Raw genomic sequence first — 20,628 nt, forward strand, 5'->3', positions numbered from 1 at the left:
CTTGTCTATTTATATTGTTTTGCCTACTTTTGGATTTTATCAAATAAAAGAGTTATTTCGTCTGATATGATTTATTTTTGCAATCTCTCTTAATATAATAACCTATGGTCACATTCATAGGATATTAAGGGGGCATCATTGGTATATATATAAATACCACCAGCTTGAAAAATAAATTAAGATATACGAAATACATACAAGTGTTTGGATATAATCAAATACGCGAGCTAAGATAATTTGGATATAACCGAATTATTAAAAACATATAAGTGTTTAGATATAACCAAATGCGCGAGCTAAGGTAATTTGGATATAACCGAATTATCAAAAACATATAAGTGTTTGGATGTAACCAAATGCGCGAGCTAAGGTAATTTGGATATAACCGAATTATCAAAAACATATAAGTGTATGGATTACAAACCAATCACGACCTTAACAGATTTGGAGCAAACCAGCTATAACTAATCGACGATAAGTTGGAACATAAACCCACTTCGAGTTACGTCGAGATACGTCGAGATCGAGGCTGGAGTATCTTATAAAATAATAGTTTCGAACTCATAACCTCGAAGAGATAACCGAGGACGAGAAAAAGTAACTAAAAGATAAGATATAACTAAACCGTTTGCATTACACACCATACAAGTACTTTCGGGTTCATGGTTAAAGTAATATCCGACCTTGACAAATAACGAGATCGGAAGCGGATAATTCGAGCAAACTATGCAAGAATGTATCGAGCCTCGAGCCTAAATCCAAATTATGTTTGTGCGAATAAACAAACATATGCGATTCTTTAATATAAAATGTGCAAAATATCTCGAATCAAGAAATGTAAAGCATATATAGTAAAAGAAAAAGAAATTGTATCAGCCCTACAGACATAAATTAAAACAATTACAAAAATAAAGGGACGCAACCCCGAGGTGAGATTTAAGAAGGAGCAGTCTCCTTAGCCTTCTCAGCACCAGCAGCACTAGACTCCTCAGGACGAATAGCATGACTATCCTTCTGAGGAGCCTCCTGGGCACCTCCCAAGCAGCCTCCTCCACCTCAAGCCGAGCATTCCACTTATCCAGGAGCTTCGCTTCAAGAGGACCTAGGAAGCTGGTATCGAGGTCGTCGTTATTGGCCCATATTCTGTACATAGCCAAATCAACCACCTGATCCTTCTTCTCTTTGTACCCGGCAAGGAGGCGAGCTTTTTCACCCTCAATTATATCAAAAGTGGCGGCCTTGTCTTCTTCGAGCTTTTTATTAACCTCCTTGAGCCGAGCGTTCTCCTTCTCAAGCTCCACGAGCTTAATGTTCTCCTTCTCAAGCTCCGCGAGCCTAGCGTTCTGCTTCTCAAGCTCGGATGTTTTGGCCTTAAGCTCCTCGGCTCCTGCCTTAAGCTTTGCCTTGGTTGCCCTCAGTTCATCACTTAGCTTGAGCTGATGATCCTTGGCCTCCTGAGCGTATGATTTGCTCGAATGGACCTCGTTATTCAGTCTATAGTTGAGTTGAGCAGAAACAGTAAGAGTCTGGCATATAAAGAGATCAACATTAGCATACAGACCATCTATAAATATAGTTAATAACGATAAAAGAAAGGTTACCGCAGCGGCAAGCTCGACACTTTTCTCGTAAAGTGTGCTGCAGTCTCGGGCATCGTTCAAAAATTGCCAGTGAGGAGCATCGAAACTGCTAAAGCTCTGGCCCACTCGGGACAAGATGTCCGAGCCCAGCGTAGCCCCATGGGACCCAGCAGCATTTTCAATTACATACTCCTCAACGTGAGTAGAAACTGACAACTTGTGGGTTAGGGAAGCAGAGGGTTTTTTGGGAGGTGGACCGAGCGTCGGATGAACCAAGATAGAAGGTTGGGGCTCGACCGTAGTGGAGGCCCCGACCTGTGGAGTCGGCACCACGGCAGAGCTCGTGGCGGGCGGAACTAGTGGAGGAGGTGTCTTTTCGGTCCTCTTAAGGACCTTGGCAGGCCGGTCAACCTTTCGCGACCCCCTGGGGCGCTTGCTCCTCTTGGCACCGCCACTCTCAAGAATATTGTCGAGATCAGAGTCCATCTCACCTACACAGTCACACCGCAATATGAGTTAACAAAAAAGAAAGAAATATATATAAAGTAACTCAACATCACACCAGTACGCAAAGTGATGAAAAGGCGAGTAGAGCGAAACCTAACTGGAACTCTCCTTCGAGCTTGAGCTCGGAGACCGTGAATTTCCCCCATCTTCAGAAGAGGCGGGGGGAGTGCCTTCCCTATATGTGGACGTCAACCTCGAAAGCTCCCTATAGTCATTGGTCCCGTATTGGACGGCTATTCCGTTCCATACCTCCTTCAGGCTATACATAGTATCGTATTGTCCAAGCCAGCTATCGAACCTATGAACCCGTTCATCTACCTAAGTCCACACATAAAAGTGGTTTCTATCATCTTCGCACAGAACTAGCCTATCGGGTTTGTGCTTTAATAGGGTGGGGGACCACATTTTCGAGCTTAGGATGATTGTACCTTGATCATCCGAGCCCGAGCTCGAGGCTTCATCGTTGGCCTCGTTTCTTGATTGTGGGCTCCTTTGGTGAACTGGAGGCGGGGGCCTCACCTCTCTCCTCGGAGGGAGGATGCCTGTTGGCAAAGGCACGAGCTCCCAGCGGTCATATTTTTTGTTGGACCAATCCGAGGTAGAATGGCCATCTCCCAAGAGCCCGCAAGCTAGGAGCTTACCTTCATGCAAATGGTATGAGAGAGATCTCTTGCCATAGGGGAGTCGGAGCAGAGACTCTCTATGCTCCTTCATCTCATCAGAAGGAGTGGGACGATGATAGTTGGCTGGAAAATAAAATACATTTCAACTAAGTACGAGCCTATAGACAAAAGTTCGAGCACAGAGATAAAGGAGGTGGGGTACTTACGGATCCGTCTGAACGAATAGCATCAAGACAGGGATAGGCCATCCGTCCAGAAGAAGGCCTTCTTAAAATCAGGAGGATGGTTAGGAAGGTCCTCAAACATATATTTCTCCTTGGGATAGCTCGAAAGGTAATAGAAGTCGTCTCCTCCCCGAGCTTGGGAGGGATTGCTTTTCAAACAAAAAAGATACAGGATCTCTTCCGGCGATGGTCCTTCCCACTTCAGCTCGTGGTATATCGACCTCAGGGCGGACAGAACCCTGTATGAATTAGTGTTGAGCTGGAATAGAGCCAACCTAATGAAGTCCTTGAAAAAAGACTTTAGAGGCAGTATTGCTCCTGCCTTCATATGCTCCTGGCTCCAAGCCGCATATCTCAGCTTGTTGTCAGGATTCCCGTCTCCCGGAGCGTGGCAGCTTCGCTCATTGGAGGTAGGGGCTCGACACCTTAACGAGCCTGACAATCTTATATGGTGAAAGGCCAAGATATCGTTTATCTAACCTAGCGAGGTAACCGAGCTCCAATAGTGCTCGGCCTCGAAAAACTCCCTCCTTGGCTGCGAGGTAGAGGGCTCCCCCATTAGTGAAAATTGCAAGTCACCTGGTTTGAAGGCAACTGTCACTTTGAGTTTAGGGTCAAGGGGGGTCGGTCTAGGCCCAGAGTCAGTCTCCGGGTAAAGAGCTTCTCGAAGAATCCTTCTTTTCTTCTCTATGACCTCGACAATTTGGCGATGGTAGTGAGCTCGGGTTTCTTCTTGTTCGCGAGCGAGATCGTATTCACGAATTAGACATTGGTTCTGAGCAAACAGCGACTCCGGGCTCGGAGTTTTTGGCGAATATGGAATAACAAACGATGACCCCCACCATCTTTCCAGATTTTGTGACATCTAGCAAGAAAGAAAAAAGTGGTGAGGGTCATGCATGCAAGGAGTCAAGAATGATGATCTTGGTAGGTTAAGCTCGAAAGTGCTAGGATACGAGGCAAGTTTGGTCCTGGAGACCCGATTAAGTGTCACGATGTGTATTCCATGAAAAAGGGAGGGAAGTGGATTTAATTTTTGAGAATCCTGAAATATCAGGGAAAAAGGTGGCGGTTATTCAAAAATGGTATTCTTGGGTATCGTGCATTCTTTAAAATCAAGATTTTATACCCGATATCTTGGTGTACAAGATACGTCTTCGAGAATTTGAAAACCCAGAAGAAAAAAAAAAGAAAACTCATATTTGGGGTCATCCTACATTTGAACTGGATTCATAACCAGTGATGGGGAACCTAGACTAATACCTATCGGTCAAAGCTTCCTAGCATGTCAAACTAAAAAATAAATAAACCAGCACATTCCCATAAATGAAAAAACAGCACGGACAGAGACTGGCATAAAGAAAAAAGAAAAAGATCGTCAGATACTTATGCAATGAAGATGGCGATTGCAGAGAAATTGTTGATTGAAGGAGAGGCTGCAGGTATAACCTCACGGTCTCGAACAAGCTGGCGGTCCTTTGCTTCTTTGGCTGGGAGAACATGTAAAAGCAAAAAGCTTTCTGGGATGGCCTCTGGTTTTGTCTCTTTTCTTTTTTCTCTGATGAACGTAAAGTAAGAGGAAGAAGATGTCCAGGGCCTTATATATAGACAATCAAAAATGGTAAAAAGGGGCTAATTCGAGCCATTGGCAAGGATCCTTATCAAATCCAACGGCTAGGGATATACGACAAGATGGTATTGAAAAGGTGGCAGGCAGACGATCGTGGGTAGATTTCCAAGGAACTTGAGTACCATGAGTGGCCAATACCCAACTGACACGTGTCCATACTCGAGTATGTGTGACGATACAGTTCCCAAGGAAAGTAGTTCAAAAGTTTCCTTCTCATAGGATTCGAACAAATACTTTTGAGGGGGCAAAATGTTACACCCAGATTTCGAGCCTTGAGAATTGTAATCTTGAAAGCTGGTTTCGTCAGGTGTGAGCTCGCAATATCTAGAATACGTGTTTGCACCCTAGGCGCCCAACCTCGAAGCTGGGCAGCCTCGAAGTCCTTACAAGCTCAAAAGATAGAATATCGGAGTGCGTCCATTGTCGGGTAACCTCAGATCAAGTGGCCCGAGATTGGCTTGAGTGTGAGCTTGGGATAAGGCGGCCTCGGTGGTACTTACCCTCTCCGAACTGATTTCGGGAGAGCAAGACAACTTATACTTCGTTCAGAGACTTAGACGGACATGGTGTCGATTGCTGACCTTGAACGGCTTAATAGGTCACATGAAGAGACACAGTCCATGCTTTCAAGAGATATTATTGTTGTAACTTCCCTACATTAAAGGGATATTTATTAGTCAGTTACACGCCCCCTGGTCTTCAAGGGACGTTTCCTTGTTTATAGGAGTTACAGGCTTTAAAGCCATTAAATTTATTAATATACAGAATAACTTCCCTGAATGTGTGGGATAGTATTCAGGGACTTCCTCTATAAATAGAGAAGTCATGTACCTTTGTAAGGGACCGAAATTTTGTGATCTTGAGAGAAACTCTGGAGAATTCATCTCTGAAGAATTTCCAGAAATTTCCCAAGTTCTAATAACAAAGACTCGTGGACTAGGCAGAGTTAACTGCTGAACCACGTAAAAAATCCTCCTTGTTTTGTTGTATTTTTAGGCCATAATTATTTACTGTTTACGTGCTCTACATTTCAAGTTGACAAAAAATGGCGTCAACACAATCCATATCCAGGATTATACTGAAGTAAGCCATAACCAACTTTATAAAAACCACCGATGAGTCCTTTCCACCACAATAATCTAAGTCATCTCTTAAAATTTACCCATAGAGTATCACATTCTCTTTATAACATAACCGTGCAATCTTCATAACAACTCTATGCTTCTCTAGATGCAGCAAGCAAAGAAAAACATGGCATCAAAACCAGTTAGCACAATACAAAAATCAAAACTAGAAAGCTAACCTGCCATCCTTGAGGGACCAGCCTCAATCTCAGTTTTTGAATCTAACTCCTTCAGAATGAACACTCGAGCTAGAGTTGAGCTGTCCATTCCTTTTTGCTCATCTTTCCTTCACTTTGGGAAATTCTTCTTACAATGCCCCACCATTCCACAACAGAAACATTCCCTCACTCGACATTCTCCCAGATGACGCCTCTTACACCGAGTGCATTCTGGGTAAGTCCTCCACTCCTTCTTCTTGCTTGATCCAATAAATGGAGGCATCGCTGCTCGAGCTCCATGCTCTCCAGCACTTTCTTTCTCAATTTGACTCCATGTGCTCTCAACATCAAGAGCCTTCCCTACCACCTGAGCGTAGGTGGAGGTTTCATGCACTGGGGTAGCTCTAACGCCCTGAGCTATCCTAGAATTCAATCCCTGAATGAACTTTTCCTTCCAAGCTACATCTGTGGGTACCATGTCAAAGGCGAATTTGGCCAACCCATCAAATTTGTTAATATACTCGGTTACTGTTGCATTTCCCTGAACGAGGTTCATAAACTCGTTCATCTTAGCAGTCTTGGTTGCATCACAATAATACCTTTCATTGAACAGCTGCCTAAATTCTTTCCAGTCCATCACATATGTATCTCGTGTCTGGGATACTACTTCCCACCATGTCCGGGCATCATCCCGCAGCACATATGTAGCACAAATCACCCTATCATGACCTACCACCCCCATACTGTCGAGGATGGAACTGATCATGCCCATCCATTGCTCAGCTCTGAATGGATCTAGGCCTCCCTCAAAGACTGGAGGGTAATACTCCTGGAATCTTCCACAAAGAAATTCCCATCTATTCTCAACCCTAGGCTAAGCCAAAACTGGTGCCATTCCTGGTACAACAAAGGAATAGGTGTTCCCCGACATGTTCCGCTATTGCTTCAAACACCTAATTTCTTCCTCCTACCTCTGCAATCTTAATTGCACATCTATAAGCACTTGCTGGAAATTCTGAGGGGCAGATGAAGAACTCCACCCCTGGCTGAAACTCCCAGCCTCAATATAACCACCACCAGACCTCATTATCTGCCTTGGATACATACCTTCTGATTGAATCTACAGTCAATAGCTTGACCCATTAAACATGATGAGCATATCAAGAGCTTTCCCCCATGGGAACAATCATACCACACTACATTCAACCATAATCCCTGCTCTTCCAACATATCTACCATGCCTCCAACTCCAGCATGCAACTATCACAATTATATATATTCATGGAGCAGGTAAGAGCCAGGCTCTATCAGAATCTCATGCTCCCTAATACAATGTGTAGGTAAAGCATTTACATTCTATTTATGTAGTTAAGCACATAACTACAGAAATAGTTACCATTCCCTTAGTGAAGCTATCTTTGATGACCAGTGTACATGCCCAGCTTGTCTTCAGGAGCCCTTAACCTTGGCTCGCTCTGATACCAAGTTGTAATGCCCTAAACTCCAGGGACCCTTAGGGTGTGCATTTTAAACAGTGCTAAACTCGCTAACCGAATCATTTGACAATAATTGTGTAACTAAATATGATTAGCGATTTAGGGTTAAATTTTGTGGCTAAGATATAACGTTTCACTAAAACATTTACTGTATACATTGGGATCCCAAAAATATAATTTAAAGGTTAATTACAAGAAAATATTTACAACCAGCCGATCTAAGCGGCAAAATAGGGTTTAACCCTAGTTCCTCTTTCAACCCTCGGCCGTGGCGGTCGAGCAGCTGCATATGTACACATTGTCACCTAAGCTCTCCAACTCAAGGATGGTCCAGCTTTCTTTTGCCTTTACATGCACCACATAGCACCCGTGAGCTGAACCCCAGCAAGAAAAATCAATATGCTCATGAACAATAATAACATGTTACAAAAATCATATCAAGCATGCCTAGCAACAATAGCCCTATTCAAGCATGCAAATAAGTTCAGATAATGACAGGGGATTCATGATGAGGAATCCTGCCCTCCTGAATGGATGACTATCAAGTCAATCCTAATCAGATGAGTGACTGATGAGTAAGTGACTAACTTAAACTAGATGAGTGACTGATGAGTAAGTGACTAACTTAAACTAGATGAGTGACTGATGAGTAAGTCACTACGTAAATAAGATGAGTGACTGATGAGTAAGTTACTAGAGAAACCAGATGAGTGACTGATGAGTAAGTCACTAAAGAAACCAGATGAGTGACTAATGAGTAAGTCACTAGCTTAAACAGATGAGTGACTGATGAGTAAGTCACTAGGGCTCAGCACCCATAGCCATGTGACGAAGCAGTCACCTGGGCCCTCTAGCCCTGGCTCTAAGTGACTAGCCATAGGCTAGACTACTGTTTTTAGTTTTCATCGAGCTTGAGGTCGGTTCGGCATTAATGCTCACAATGAGTCATTCAATGTAGATGTAGATTAGATCTAATCTTTGTCGGCTTGCGTTAAACACGCCAAGACCGTTCTTGACTTATTAGTCAATACCATGTGACCAGTCCTCAGTACTACTGTCAAACTTGACTAGTGAATCACAACTTCACAGTTAATACCGACATCATTGCCAACTTCTAACTAGTAAGTCAGTGCCACGCACAAGTAAGCAATGCAACCAGGCATATATCATATGTCAAATATCCAAATGTAGGGCATTCAGCATGCTTACTTAACAATTGATAGCATAATTAGGTTCGTGCACAAACACAGAGACTCAAGCTCTGATCAATCTCATATTCAACATTCATGGTATGCCATAATCACATGTTTCTTGTGCATCACATGCATCACATACTGGGTGAAGTTTTCTTACCTCTGGTTCGAGCGAGAAATAATAATTGAACGAACCTTGAGAACGATCGATCATTTGATCCCTTAGTGGTCACCTAGTCACAACCAATTATAACTTCCATTAATGAAAATCAATAATAAAAGGGTCTTGACCTAAACCTCACTCCCGGGACCCCGAATTGTACCCAAACGGTGAGTAGATTCGATCCCGAGCCTTAGGAATTGAAACCCCAAGCCAAAAACCCTCAAAATGCCTAAAACATGCATAAGAAACAACAAGGTAGTGCTACAGCGCTGCCCCCTAGTGCCCCAACGCTAATACAAGGGGAATTTTTCCTTGGCTAGCACTGTACCGCTACTCATTGGGCGTTGTAGCGCTAGGACCAGGCAGAATTGTCCTGGTTCCTTCCTCCTTCAACTTCTCCATTCCCAACCTAAAAAATAAGCTCCCAAACACCATTTAAATCCCCTATTGAACCTAAATACCATATACACATGTCCTAAGCATCATAACCCATGTAACCTTTGCCAAAAACTCCCATTGAAACTCAACTTTCAAACCAAAAACCCAACTAAAACTCAATGAGAAAACAGAGCAAGAACTAAGGTTTTAATGGCAAAAAACTCACCTCAATCTCAGCTTAGAACTCTCTTCAATGGTGGAACACAACCCTAGATTATCAAAGCTTGGTTCCCTAGCTTGGTCCCTCAAAAGAAGCTTCAAAATTCAAGAAGAAAATAAGAAGAGAATGGTGATCGGTTGAGGAGAAGAAGATGCTCTGTTTTGGTTAACTTCCACAACCTTCTAATGGATAATTATAAGCTTAGGGTGAAAAGACCTAAATGCCCTCATGCCTAATTAGAACCCTTAACAGCCACCAAGGGCAAAATCGTCCTTTCCCGCCTATCTCATTAATTATAATTATCACCCTCCAATTTCTGTTACTTCCAATATTCTCAAATGCTAATAAATCATATCCCACTACCCTTTAATTCCCGGTAATGTTCTAATCCTCAAAATTACCCCGAGACTCACCACGAGCCCTGAAATTAACCCTGTTATGACCAGATCGAAAACTTGCATTCCATTATTGTCTCATGTCGAATGGCTCAAACAAATCCACATATAATGTGGTCTCACTCACAATTCACCAAAATGCATGAAAATACACAATTACGCCCTCAACGGGCCAAATGCCCTTATAATGAAATGTGGACCCACATGCATGCATTTATCATCATTTTATAATATAATCCACATAGACATGCATATAATCATTTAATGGCATAATAAATCAAATATGGCCCTCCCGGCCTCCTAATCAAGGTCACAAACCTTTTTAGGGATTTTGGGGCATTACAGCAAGCCTCGAACTTAAACCTGTTATGACTAAACCGCTAACTTGCACTCAAAGATCATGTCATGCCGAATGGCTCAAACAAATCCACATTATTATGTGGCCTCAACAATAGTTCACCAACATGCATGAAAATACACAATTACGCCCTCAACGAGCCAAATTACCAAAATGCCCCTATAATTAAATGTGGACCCACATGTGTTCATTTAACATCATATTATAATATAATTTACATAAGCATGCACATAATCATGTAATGGCATAATAAATCAGTTATGGCCCTCCCGACCTCCAAGTCTAACATTTAAACCGCATTACGGATTTTGGGGCATTACAACTATCCCCTCCTTACATAAATTTCGTTCTTCAAATTTACCTGAATAGCTCGGGATACTGATTCTGCATATCTGAATCTAGCTCCCAGGTTGCTTCCTCGACCTTTCTGTTCCTCCACAATACCTTAACCAAAGGTATTATCTTATTCCTGAGGACCTTGTCCTTTCTGTCAAGTATCTGGACTGGCTGTTCCTCATAGGAGAGATCTTCCTCGAGCTCCAGATCTTCATAGCTCAAAACATGAGTTACATCAAATACATACCTCCGAAGAGCTGAAATGTAAAATAGGTTATGCACGACTAACAACGCCGGTGGCAAGGCCAACCTGTAAGCCACCTGACCAATTCTCTCCAGGATCTCAAATGGACCTACAAATCTAGGGCTCAGCTTCCCCTTCTTCCCAAATCTTCTCACTCCTTTTCATGGCGAGACTCTAAGGAAAACATAGTCTCCCACCTGGAACTCCACATTCCTGCGCTTGGGATCTGCATAACTTTTCTATCTACTTTGAGAAGCGAACATCCAAGCTCTAATCTTCTCAATGGCCTCAGTGGTTCTCTAAATTGCCTCAAGACCCAAGTATCTCCTTTCCCCTGTCTCATCCCAATGAATGGGAGATCTGCATTTCCTACCATACAGAATCTCATAAGGTGCAACCCCAATGGTATATTGATAATTGTTGTTGTAGGAAAACTCTATCAAAGGTAGATACTTACTCCAGGATCCACCAAAGTCCAGCATACATGCTCGCAGCATGTCTTCTAATATATGGATCGTCCTCTCAGATTGCCCATCTGTCTGAGGATGATAAGCAGTACTGAACTTCAACTGTGTTCACATGGCTTTCTGTAAACTCCCCCAGAACTTGGAAGTAAAAGTGGGGTCCCGATCTGACACGATCGACCTCAGTGCTCCATGGAGGAGCACGATCTCTCTCACATAGAGATCTACGTACTGATCAACTGTATATGTAGTTCTCATTGGCAAGAAGTGAGCTGACTTGGTATAGCAATCCACAATAACCCAAATAGAATCATGTTGACCAATAGTCTTGGGTAATCCCACCACGAAATCCATCGTGATGTCCTCCCATTTCCATTTTGGGATATCCAGAGGCTGCAATAACCCTGCCGGCCTCTGATGTTCAGCCTTGACCTGTTGACATGTCAAGCACTTAGCCACATATTCTACTACATCCTTCTTCATCCCCAGCCACCAATATAACGATCTCACATCCTGATACATCTTCGTGGTGCCTGGATGCAAATAATAAGGTGTAGTATGATATTCATCCAGAATCTCTCGCCTCAAAGCAGTGTCTAATGAAACACATATCCGACCCGTGTGTCTCAACAAGCCCATCTCAGACACTGTATAATCTTTGGATGCTTCAGCCAAAACATCCTCTTTGATCTTGATCAGCTGTGGATCATCCAACTGACCCTCCTTAATCCTTTCTAACAGTGTAGACTGTAGCGTAATATTAGCCAATTGCCCACCAGCAACTATATACAACCTCTGGTCATATCATCTGCTAATTCTCTGGCTATCAGCCTCGCACTATAAATCTGTCCCAGACCCTTCCGGCTTAAAGCACCAGCTACCACGTTGGCCTTTCCTGGATGATACAGAATCTCACAGTCATAATCTCTTACTAACTCCAGCCAACGCCTTTGTCTCATATTCAGGTTTTTCTGTGTGAAGAAGTATTTTAGGCTCTTGTGGTCATTGTAAATCTCACACTTCTCCCCATAAAGATAATGCATCCATACCTTTAAAGCAAATACCACAACCGCCAACTCTAAATCATGAGTGGGATATCTCTATTCATACTGCTTCAGCTGACGCGAAGCATAAGCAATTACCTTCTCTGACTCCATCAGAACATAGCCTAAAACTTGATGTGAAGCATCGCAGTAAATCACAAACTTATCCTAATCTGTCGGGTGACTTAGAACTGGAGCTGTAATCAATCTCTGCTTCAATTCCTAGAAGTTGTTCTCACACCTGTCTGACCACACAAACTTTTGATTCTTGCGTCTCAGCTCAGTCAATGAAGTAGCAATCTTAGAGAACCCTTCCATGAAATGCCTGTAATAAGCTGCTAATCCAAGGAAACTTCTAACCTCAGAAGCATTCTTTGGCCTTGTCCAATCCCTGACTGCCTCTATCTTTGTTGGGTCTACCTTAATCCCCTCCTTACTGACATTGTTCCCAAGAAAAGATACCTGAGATAACTAGAACTCACATTTCTTGAACTTTGCAAACAATTTGTGCTCCCTCAGTCTCTGTAGAACTAATCTCAGATGTTGCTCATGCTCTGACTCTGACTGAGAATAAACCAGGATATCATCGATGAAGACGATCACAAACTGGTCCAGATAATCCTTGAACACTCCGTTCATCAGATCCATAAAAGCAGCTGGGGCATTAGTCAATCCAAAAGACATGACTAAGAACTCATAATGCCCATACCTAGTGCGAAAAGCAGTCCTTGGTATGTCTCCCTCCTTGACCCTCAACTGATGATAACCAGAACGAACGTCTGTCTTTGATAATACCTTTTTACACTACTACAAAAAAGAATTTTTAGGACTAGCATTGCGAGTCCTCTATTTGAGAGCCTTAAAAACCGAGGTTTTTTAGGACTTGTGTTGAGAGTCCTAAAAACTCTCGTTGAGTGTCTTTAAGTAAGTTTTGCGAGTCCTAAAAAATTGGGTTGAGTGCCTTTAAGTAATTTTTTAGGACTCGCAAAGAATGTTTTTAGGACTCGCAATGCAAGTCCTAAAAGATCCCGTTGAATGTCTTTAAATTAAGATTTTAAGACTCGCTTTGTATGACTTTAAAAGTAATTTTTTAAAAAAAATGCAGCTACAATTTTCATTTTGATATAAAAAAAATATATCCCTTTGAGAGTCCAAAATGTATTATATATGTTAGATTTCTAAAATTTTCAAAAGAAAATACAACAAAATAATTTTTTATTAATTACTCAAAAATATAATTTCAATATTTAGTTTACTGGGCTTACAAAATCATATTACATGATAGTTTATACTACAGTCAAATTCTATCATCACCAAATATTAAACAAGAAATGTATACAAAGTTAGTGAAATATATTTTTTGATTCTAAAAACTTCAACTACCAATGTTATCTAGTATTGCGCCAAAGAAATGCATCTCAATATAGACCTGTACATTATAAAAAATTTCTTTAATTATTAAGTTCATCAAACTTTTCAAAAGTTTGCTTAGAAACAATCAATCAATTGCAAGCTGATAATTAATATTAGAATATTATATTTATAAAAAAATATACCTTTAGAAAATAAATACGTCCAAAAGATCAAAGAAATTTGGGATAAGAAATATGTTTCAAGAGAGCTAGCCACGCTTGTATTTGTTTACAAATTTCAATATTTTTTACTAATTATATTTTAATCCTCATGCAAGTAAATATAAATTATTAAGAGAAATACAAATTCATTTGATTTAAGACTGAAAAATAATTGTTTTAAACTTAAGATATAATGTACTAATCAAAAGATCAATTACATATATCCAATATAAAAGAAATTTAAGTGCAAAACGTTAAAAATAGATGTCAATCTGCATAATGTTTAGATTTAGTATTGGAGTTTGGAGAGATATTTAGTTACTCACACATACTAATTAACCTATAGACAGTCCACATGCTATGAAGAAATAATTTCAAACCAACATTTAAATCCCAAAAAACTTGTGTCACATCTCTAGAAAAAAAAAATACTGCAATTTCATAAAAACTAGTGTTGAAAGTCCTTACCAAAGATGCCACACTAAGCTATTTTATATATCAAGCGACAAAATAAGACAGATTTCAGAGAAAGAATCCTAAACAAAAACGGGGAGACAATTATACTAAACATTTATAGGAGAATAAAGATTATTATACAAGAGATAATCTATAAAAATGCAACACACACATTTGCCAAGCTACATAGCAAAGCAAAGATACATGTGCATTTGAAATTTGTCATCTTACTCCAGATGGATATTGCTTTTCTTGCTCCAAAACCAAATGTTCCATTCTGTCAACTACCTAGTTTCATAAAGAAATAATTGTCATCAAAAAATTAATCAGAGAACAATGGTAAGAACTTAAAGAATAATGATCACCAAAGCAAAAGAGAACAAAAAAACTAAAAAATTAATAAAAAGTTTCTCCAGTGGAAATAAAAAGTTCTTGAAATGTTGACCACTAGAAATAAAAAAAACAAGAGAGGTCCACACATACTTTTATTATATTAAGTTACCACACTTATTTGATGTACTCCCAAAAAATAAAATATCTCACAAGATAAAGACCAAACTTATACATGGCAAACGAAAAGAATTATAAAACTCAATATAATGCTCTCCCTTGCTTTTGTTCTTCACAAATTGAATTATAAGAGACAATAAAAACAATAGAGCAACCAAACTGAGAAGTAAGAAGTTTTATAGTCATAATAAATATAAATTATATATCTTAAACTTGTTCTCAATGTTACATAAAGACACTACTATATATTATATTACATTCAAAAGAATAAAATAAATATGTAACAACCAAACATATATGATAAAAGAAAACCCTGCAAACACTTTCCTGAAGAATCTTTTGCCTCCATTATAGATCCAACAAGCAATCGATATATCTTTCAAAAAGCATGCATTAAAGACTAAAGGAAATGTGCATGGTTCTTAATTAAATACAAAGCTAGTACTTGTAGAACATGCATAAATTGCTAAAATGATATAATCACGCAGCATAATCTGACTGAGCAAAGCACACCATCAATTAACAGAAATATACTACATGAAAATTTAACAAAAAAAATAGGTTACAAAAAAAAACATATTACATGAAAATTAAAATATAGTAAAATACACATCTTGCTCTAAAAATAGAAGAAAAAGAGAAAAGCCAACATGTCAACATCTATAGAAAATCGGACATCATATCCCCTAATTTACTAGCCTAGCCATCTGTCACATTCAACACCAACATGTCAAACAAATCAAACAACACACAGGTTTTCATCCATATATCATCGCAGCACACAAAATTCTCAGAACCTACTTCACTAAGACATGCAAGTTCTCAATCTTCCGTTATCACCGCAGCACACAAAATTGTCAGAACCTACTTCACTATGGATGAATATCTAAAATATTCAAATTCCACTAAATTAATACAATTATCACTCAAAATTGTAAAATATTGAAAATTAAAAAAATAAAATACAATATAGCTCTTGCAATTAGCTACCGATCCAATGTTTTAAGACCAATCAAAATATTAACCTAAACATTATTATCAACATTATAAAAAAATAAAAAAGTTAGATGTATGTTCCATATCATGTTATTACCCAAGTCATGTTATTTAAAATTCTATAATCAACTTAATTATTAATTAGACGATCAAATGTTAAGATTATAGGAAAAAACAAAGGAAAAAATGTGATGAAGCAGTCCATGAAAATCCACATGCTAGAAAGCCACATGCTAGAAAGCTTGTTAAATAGGCCACTAAATCATATTAAAAAAATCATATCTACCAATGAAATTGTATCAAGCAAATAATAAGATTTCTAACATACATTCTCAAATAAAACTCATTCACTATAATGCTACTAAGAGTTCTCTCAATTGCTCTGCCATCATTGTTTTCTTAATTAATAGAAGGAAAAAATTCATTTGGAAATAAATAAAAAGACAAGTCGATCTATATATATGAACTAAGCAGTTATACTATGGTCAGTCTCAATAGTGATCAAGATACATACCAATTCATTAGCTACACAATTTTTAATACTTACATACATATACATCATCTACTTGAATATATCCTAGTCTTGCTACTACTATATAATCTAGAGCAGCAAACATTAAACTGAAATGAGGTCTCAATCATGATATCCCATAACACAATATCTCTTAGCTAGGGACATTTTATGAAACAATTTTTTGCATTATAAATACGATCAATTTTAACATATAACTTAATCAAAATCCTCCCCGCAATTACACCTATTTCACGAACCGGAACCTATAATTACTAATAAGAAGAAACAAACTCAATCCACCAAAAACACATTTACATGCAACGAGAGGAAGATTAATTAAAAAGAAAATAAAAACCATGCCAGTTTGAAAGTAGAAACAAGAAATATAAGAGTGAAAAAAATAACAGAAAGGCAATTGGTACGCGAGAGGAAGAGTAGAGGTTGCATCAAGCAGAGTGTATTGATTTTGCCCAATTTCAGATAGCCACAAAGTGGTTGTATAAGAGATAAGTACGTATAAGAGAACTGAAAGGCATTAACAACTATATTCTTATTACAAATAGAAAAATAAGATAAAAGGAAAACATGAAAACAAAAATTCAATATCTAAACCCAAAAACATGAAATACAAGCACAATTGAAAGAGATTGAAAAATATCATCACGTATTAGAGACAACTCAAGCCTTTAATGAAACCCCTTCTACGCAACTCAAACCATCAAATATTTAAAAAAAATACTCACCTCAACTGCCTGTGAAGTAACCCCAAGTGTTGATTCCAGATAATAAATTTCTTCATGCTATATAAATATATATTCCTAAAAACCAAATATCATATATCCTAAATCTATTTCAAATCATATAATATATATTTATCACTAGCATGGTTTTAAAAAACGGTTGAGGCGTACGCCTCGAGGCGCGCCTTGAGGCGAGGCGGTAAAAAAACGCCTCTGAGGCGCCGCCTCATGGAGTGGCAGTGAGGCGCACGCCTCACATGAGTGAGGCGGACTGAGGCGGACGATTCTGAAGCGAGGCGGGCTGAGGCGGACTGAGGCGTATGCTTCATGTTTCTGCACTTTTTGGCTGTTTTATTGCCTCACACGTGGGGCTTTCTTAAAATAGTGTTTTGGGCATTTCTTTTAACTAAATGGGCTTAAAGTTTGGGCTTATTTTATCAGATTTTAAGTTAAAAAAAAAACCCTAATTTCTTCCTAACCTTCTCACGGCAATCCCTCTTTTCTTCTCTACCATCATCTCACGGCAGCATCTCCCCTAATTTCTCCCCTCTCTCCATCATCTCACAGCAGCATCTCTCCATCATCTCATCTCAGCTCTCCCTCACACTCTTCATTTCTCTCCTTTTCACGCAAGAAGCTCTCTCCTCACTCATTTTATGCATTTTATGCTCTCTCCCTCACACTTTTCTTCTCTACCATCATCTCACAGCAGCATCTACCGATTAGTGCATTTTATCTAATGATTTTAAGACTTATATAACTAGTACTTTTATGACTTTGATATGGACTAATGTGTTCTTTGTTATGAATTCTATGAATTTTAAAAAATTTCATGAATTTTAGGATATTTTATGAATTTTATTATATTTTTAAAATTTTATTTGTTCTTATAGTTGAGGCGTACGCCTCGTTGCGCCTCGAGGCTTACGCCTCGCGGTACTAAGAGAAAATGCATCGCCTTGCGATTTCGCCTTTTAAAACCTTGATCACTAGTACAAAAAATGCATGGGAGGTCGGTTAAAAACCGACCTATAAACGCTCATAGGTCGGTTCAGAACTGAGCTCCAATGCAGTGACTTAAGATGTTAAAACATGGTAGGTCGGTTGGCGGCTAACTGACCTATGATGTAACACACGGTAGGTTGGTTCAACAATCGACCTATGGTGTAACACACGGTAGGTCGGTTCGACAACCGACCTATGGAATTGTTCTAATTTTACATTATACATCAAAGGACAAATTAAATGGTGTATGAGAAGCGTGTGTGAAGCTTGTCCCCTCAACAAAAAAGCATCAGACTGATACAAAACAAAAAATCAGAAAAGAAGGAAAAGAAAAATACGTCAACATCTATCCTAACACTCATTCCTCTCCACATCTGGCACAAATCAAACAACCAAACCAAGAGACCAGGGTTCAGTACGAAGAAGTAACATGAAATACCAATCAACAACTATTATATTTGCATCAGTGTCCATAAAAACCAAAAAAATATATATGTATATGCTTATGTCATCAAGGGCCAAAAGCACACGCGCATAAGGATGTGATGAGGTAATTAAAATCAATATTCTGGAACATCAGTTTATAACACTAATAAAAGAACAATATTAAAAGGTAGAAAGAATTCAACTTAAGTACCTGCACAAAGGAACTCTGCATGAATTGGATACAAATTAAAGAGTGAAGTCTTAGAAGCTGCCACATCCTTTTGCAACGCAAGCAGCCTCCATTGAACCTTTTTGTATTGCACGTGGCAAAGTGATTGATCAATTGCTCAAGACCTTCACAAGTGGAGAATTTTGCTACATATATAATCCAAATTACACACCAAAAAGTATCTCTATTACAACCTCCATACCAACAAAAAAGACACGTAAATAAGATACATGCTATTAAAATATTTTAAAATACCAACAACCTTAATTACAAATATAGACATCATTGTCATCATTATCATTACAGTATGTACCTGCATTTAAGATAAAATTGAGATATGCTCTTAATCTAAGTGATTTATACCTATATGTTTATCTTAAATTCATATAAACAAAAGTGGTACTAAAATATTGTAAAGTAAATTACAGCTTGAAATGAGAACAGAACAAACTTCATTGAAATTCAAGATAAATTCAAAAGGACTGCATAGTAGTACTATAGCTTCACACATTCTCAATATTTATAAATGTTGAGATAGTCAACATTCTCAGTATTTATAGTTTCACACAAGCCACATCTATGCCACATCAAAGACGGAAAAAAAAAAGATACGCCTGCCAGTTAATACACCATACACTCATTTGAAAGACTATTTTAAGCAAAACTCTACTTCTAAAACAAGAATCCCAACCAGAGCATACAAGTTATAAATGACGAATATTAGCAATTAAAGATTACCAGAGCCTCCATCTTTGTTATAAATTTTGGAATAGTCCTTCGTTGGTCCACGCTTGTATGTGGAAAATGCATTGTAGAGAAGCCCTCTAGGTATTATATAATCCTCCAACTTTTGCAAGGGGTACCGACTGCAAATACAATATATTTTCATAAATGTATATACAGAGTTCAGCACAATTACCTTTTCTACTAATTTAAGAAATAACTAAATAAATCAAATAAACTGTTTACATATACACACATACATATTGAAAGAGAGAACCTTGTAGAAATGTTAAGGAAGAAAATGATGAGATTGAAACCAATCGGAGAGTGAGAAAAGATATAACATAAATAAATAAATAAGCATTTCTAAGCTAAACCTTTGTCCTTCCATTCACTCTGTCTAATTTTGCTACATCAATCGTACGTGCTTTCCTTTAGAGTTGTAACCTTTGCTGAATGACTCGTTGATAGAAAACTCATAGTTTGCTATGAAGTTGGCATAAGTGGTCAGGTCCAGCCAAGGAGAAGAAGCCATGGGAGATGGTGGTGATATTGGGGTTCCGTAAAAAGATTTAGGGCTTTAGGAAATGAGAAGATATGATAAAGGTTTGAAGTGAAAGCAAAGAGAAGCTGTGTCATTCACTTAGGCTCACTGTGAAAGTGAGAGAGAGAGAGAGAGAGATAAATTAAAAAAAAACCTAAGATGAAGAGCATGTCGTGAACCACATCCACCATGAACTCAGGGATGCCCACGTCGACAGCACGCCACCGCCGCTGAGAAGCTGTGCAGCCGCCGAGAACCCGCGCGCACCACTGCCTGGAGCTAAGGTCACCGTCGCGGTTCACCACCAACAGCCGAGAACCAACGTTGAAGGAGCATATTTCTGAGAATGCCGAGAGCCAATGCAACAACACCCATGGCCGGTCATCGTCGCCGTTCACCACCAACAGTCGCCGTCCACCAAAGCCCTAAATGCCCAAATGTGTGTGACTGAAATAAATCCCCAAATGTGACTGAAATTAATCCCCAAATGTGTGTTTTGACCCTATATTTTCGAAACAAGTGTTTTTATGCTCTTTTACTTAACAATTTTAAGGATATTGGGAGTTTTTAATATTCTTTTAGACTCGCAAAACGAGTCCTTAAAAGTCACCATTCCTAATTTTTCAGCCCAGATGTTTTTAGGACTTGCAGAGTATTAACGACTCCCAAAGCAAGCCATTAAAATTGTTAAGTAAAACACTTATTTTTTAGCCGAGATTATTTTAGGACTCGCATATTTTTTAGGGCACTCATTGCGAGTCCTAAATTGTGTTTT

At 39.0% G+C, this 20,628-nt stretch overlaps 1 protein-coding gene across 3 annotated transcripts; it reads right to left on the reverse strand.

The window, feature by feature from the left end:
• Positions 1–13,374: 13,374 nt before the first annotated feature.
• On the reverse strand, positions 13,375–20,395 carry LOC133782794 (uncharacterized). 3 transcript variants are annotated; one of them, XM_062222181.1, is made up of 5 exons: positions 19,687–20,395; positions 19,325–19,452; positions 18,569–18,711; positions 14,398–14,454; positions 13,375–13,565 (listed from the first exon to the last, which is right to left on the reverse strand). In XM_062222181.1, the coding sequence occupies exons 1-5, from the start codon at positions 19,698–19,700 to the stop codon at positions 13,512–13,514; spliced, it is 396 nt and encodes a 131-aa protein (XP_062078165.1). In that variant the 5' UTR covers positions 19,701–20,395; the 3' UTR covers positions 13,375–13,511. The 3 variants fall into 3 exon arrangements, 2 of the variants coding, with proteins under 2 accessions (XP_062078165.1, XP_062078164.1); XM_062222180.1 differs by having other exon boundaries at positions 13,378–13,565; positions 18,569–18,732; positions 19,687–20,388; XR_009870717.1 differs by lacking the exon at positions 13,375–13,565 and having other exon boundaries at positions 14,127–14,454; positions 18,569–18,732; positions 20,008–20,382.
• Between the last annotated feature and the right edge of the window lie 233 nt (positions 20,396–20,628).

The sequence above is a fragment of the Humulus lupulus genome, chromosome 6 (genome assembly GCF_963169125.1).
Source record: "Humulus lupulus chromosome 6, drHumLupu1.1, whole genome shotgun sequence".
Classification (NCBI taxonomy): domain Eukaryota; kingdom Viridiplantae; phylum Streptophyta; class Magnoliopsida; order Rosales; family Cannabaceae; genus Humulus; species Humulus lupulus.

Bases quoted from the DNA above. Each gene is read 5' to 3' on its own strand.
- LOC133782794 (XM_062222180.1), bottom strand. The intron at 18,733-19,324 runs GTAATCTTTAAT...TTATATATGTAG, and splicing joins TAACAAAGATGGAGGCTCTG to CAAAATTCTCCACTTGTGAA. The intron at 13,566-14,397 runs GTAAGATGACAA...TATAATGTACAG, and splicing joins AAAAGCAATATCCATCTGGA to GTCTATATTGAGATGCATTT.